The following is a 2,466-nucleotide window of genomic DNA, read 5'->3' on the forward strand; positions in this document are numbered from 1 at the left end:
CCCCGGCGAGCAGCCTCCGCCCCCGCCCCGCAACCGCCGCCGCATTCCCAGGGGAGCGCGGAGGAGGAGCCGCTCCCCAACTTCATGGCCCACGAAGGGGTGGGGGTCAGGGGCGGTCTCCCTCGCCCTGTCCGTCTCTGTCCTGACGGCGGAGCCCGCTTCCCCGGGGTAGCCATTGCCATGGAGACCCCCGAAGCTATAAAGCCAGGTATCTAGGCGTCGGGCACCTCACGAGCGGCTGAGCCCCCCCCCCAAGTAAAAAATCAAGAGTCCCGGCCCCCGCAAGAGGGGAGGAGGTGGGGAGAGGCTTGGAGAACTGGAGGAGCGCTCCCCGCCGAGGCAGGAGGCAGGCGCGCCAGGCGGGAGCCACCCGCTCAGCAGGGGAGCCGGGGCTGCCTGGGGTGCCGGTGAGTGGCGCTGCTCCAAGCCAGGAAGGTCCGAGGGGACGTCGGACACGGGGAAAACGGCCCGAGAGCTGAGGAGGTCGAGCTTGAGCGGGAGCCAGGAGTTACAAGCAGCCCACACCTCCAGGCGGGAGGCCCGGGGAGGAGCGCAAGACAAATCCGGAGCTGCGAGGCAGAGAGAGCAGCAGGGAGACCTGAGCGGGAACCGCAGGACCCTTGGCTGCTGCCACCTACGAGCGAGCGGAAAGAGCGGTACCGGTGTCCGGGCCGGGGCCGTAGCCCCGTAGGGTGAGGGAACAGGGGCGCCCCCGTGCGGAGCGGTCGGACCGCCCGGGCACGGTCGCTGGAGCCATGCTCAAGCCCAAGGACCTATGTCCCCGGGCGGGTACGCGCACCTTCCTTGAGGCCATGCAGGCGGGCAAAGTCCACTTGGCCCGTTTTGTGCTGGACGCGCTGGATCGCAGCATCATCGACTGCCGCGCAGAGCAGGGCCGTACGCCGCTCATGGTGGCCGTGGGGCTGCCGGACCCCGCCATGCGCTCGCGCTTCGTGCGACTGCTGCTGGAGCAGGGTGCGGCCGTGAACCTGCGGGACGAGCGCGGCCGCACTGCGCTCAGTCTGGCCTGCGAGCGAGGCCACCTAGACGCCGTGCAGCTGCTGGTGCAGTTCAGCGGCGATCCGGAGGCAGCGGACTCGGCGGGCAACAGCCCGGTGATGTGGGCGGCGGCGTGCGGCCACGGGGCGGTGCTGGAGTTCCTGGTGCGTTCTTTCCGCCGCCTGGGCTTGCGTCTTGACCGCACCAACCGTGCGGGCCTCACGGCGCTGCAGCTGGCCGCCTCCCGTGGTCACGGGACCTGTGTGCAGGCCCTCACCGGGCCTTGGGGACGGGCAGCCGCAGCCGCAGCAGCCCGGGGCTCCAATTCCGACAGTCCTCCTGGCCGTCCTGCCCCGGCGGCGCCCAGCCCAGAGCGTCGACGACCCAGCCCCCGTCGTCTACCGCGGCCCCTTTTGGCACGGTTTGCGCGAGCTGCCGGCGGCCACGGCCACGGCCACGGCCACGGCCATGGCCACGGAGGTGAGCTTGCCTCTGCTGGCAAGGGCTCAGGCCGTCACAGGGCACAAGGCAGCGAGAGGCCAGAGCTGGGCCGGAGCATGAGCCTGGCGCTGGGTACCATGACGGAGGAGGAGACAGCACGCCTTCGGGCAGGAGCTCTGATGGCCCGAGCAAACTCACCCCAGTCTGCGGGGAGTGGGCGGTGGCGCTCACAGGAGGTGCTGGAGGGAGCGCCCCCAACCTTTGTGCAAGCCCCTATCGGCCTTAGTCCTCATCCCGAGGGTGGCCCGGGCTCTGGCCGCCTGGGTTTGCGGCGACGGTCCACAGCCCCAGACATCCCCAGCCTGGTCGGTGAGGCTTCAGGGCCAGAGAGTGGCCCGGAATTAGAGACCAATGCTCTGCCTTTCTCAGTGCCTGGGCCAAAGCCTTGGCAGGCTGGCACGGAGGCTGTGGTACTGCAGGCTCAACGATAAGGGGCATGCAGGTCGAGACCTGCGCAGTCCATATGGCCTCTTGTGTCTCTGGTCACTGAGATGTCCCTTTCTCCGGTCACTGAGATGTCCCTTTCTCCAAGTCCTCCCCTTTTTCTGTGACTTGCCCCCTACACACACACACACACACACACACACACACACACACACACACACACACTTTGTCCTCACAGATAAAGGGAGACCTTCATCAGTCCTCCACCAGATTTAAGAAAGATCTCATCTTTTTGTGCTGTTTGGTATTTCCTGTGTAGAACTCTCACCTTCCTACAACCTCTCTTGTCCTGGGGGAAAAAAAGAGACTCGAAAGACTTCTGTAGGTTTCAGCTTTCTAGCCAGAAAAGTGGACCCTGTGGCGAAACCGCCTAGGTTCTGCTTCGGTTCCTGTGAAATCCACTACTTATTTCTAACTTTTTCAATCACGTTGGTAGTCCGGCAACAGTAGAGCTGGCTTTGGAAAACAAAGGCCCAGCCGACCGTGCCTACTGTTGCTGACCATAATAGTTTGGTAACTACC

General features: G+C 65.5%; 1 protein-coding gene across 1 annotated transcript; it reads left to right on the forward strand.

Annotated features, from left to right (window-relative positions):
- Positions 1-755: 755 nt before the first annotated feature.
- Positions 756-1,931, forward strand: Ankrd63 (ankyrin repeat domain 63). The gene has a single exon (XM_035446607.1). The coding sequence runs from the start codon at positions 756-758 to the stop codon at positions 1,929-1,931; it is 1,176 nt and encodes a 391-aa protein (XP_035302498.1).
- Positions 1,932-2,466: the final 535 nt, after the last annotated feature.

Source organism: Cricetulus griseus, chromosome 6 (genome assembly GCF_003668045.3).
Source record: "Cricetulus griseus strain 17A/GY chromosome 6, alternate assembly CriGri-PICRH-1.0, whole genome shotgun sequence".
NCBI classification, from domain to species: Eukaryota; Metazoa; Chordata; class Mammalia; order Rodentia; family Cricetidae; genus Cricetulus; species Cricetulus griseus.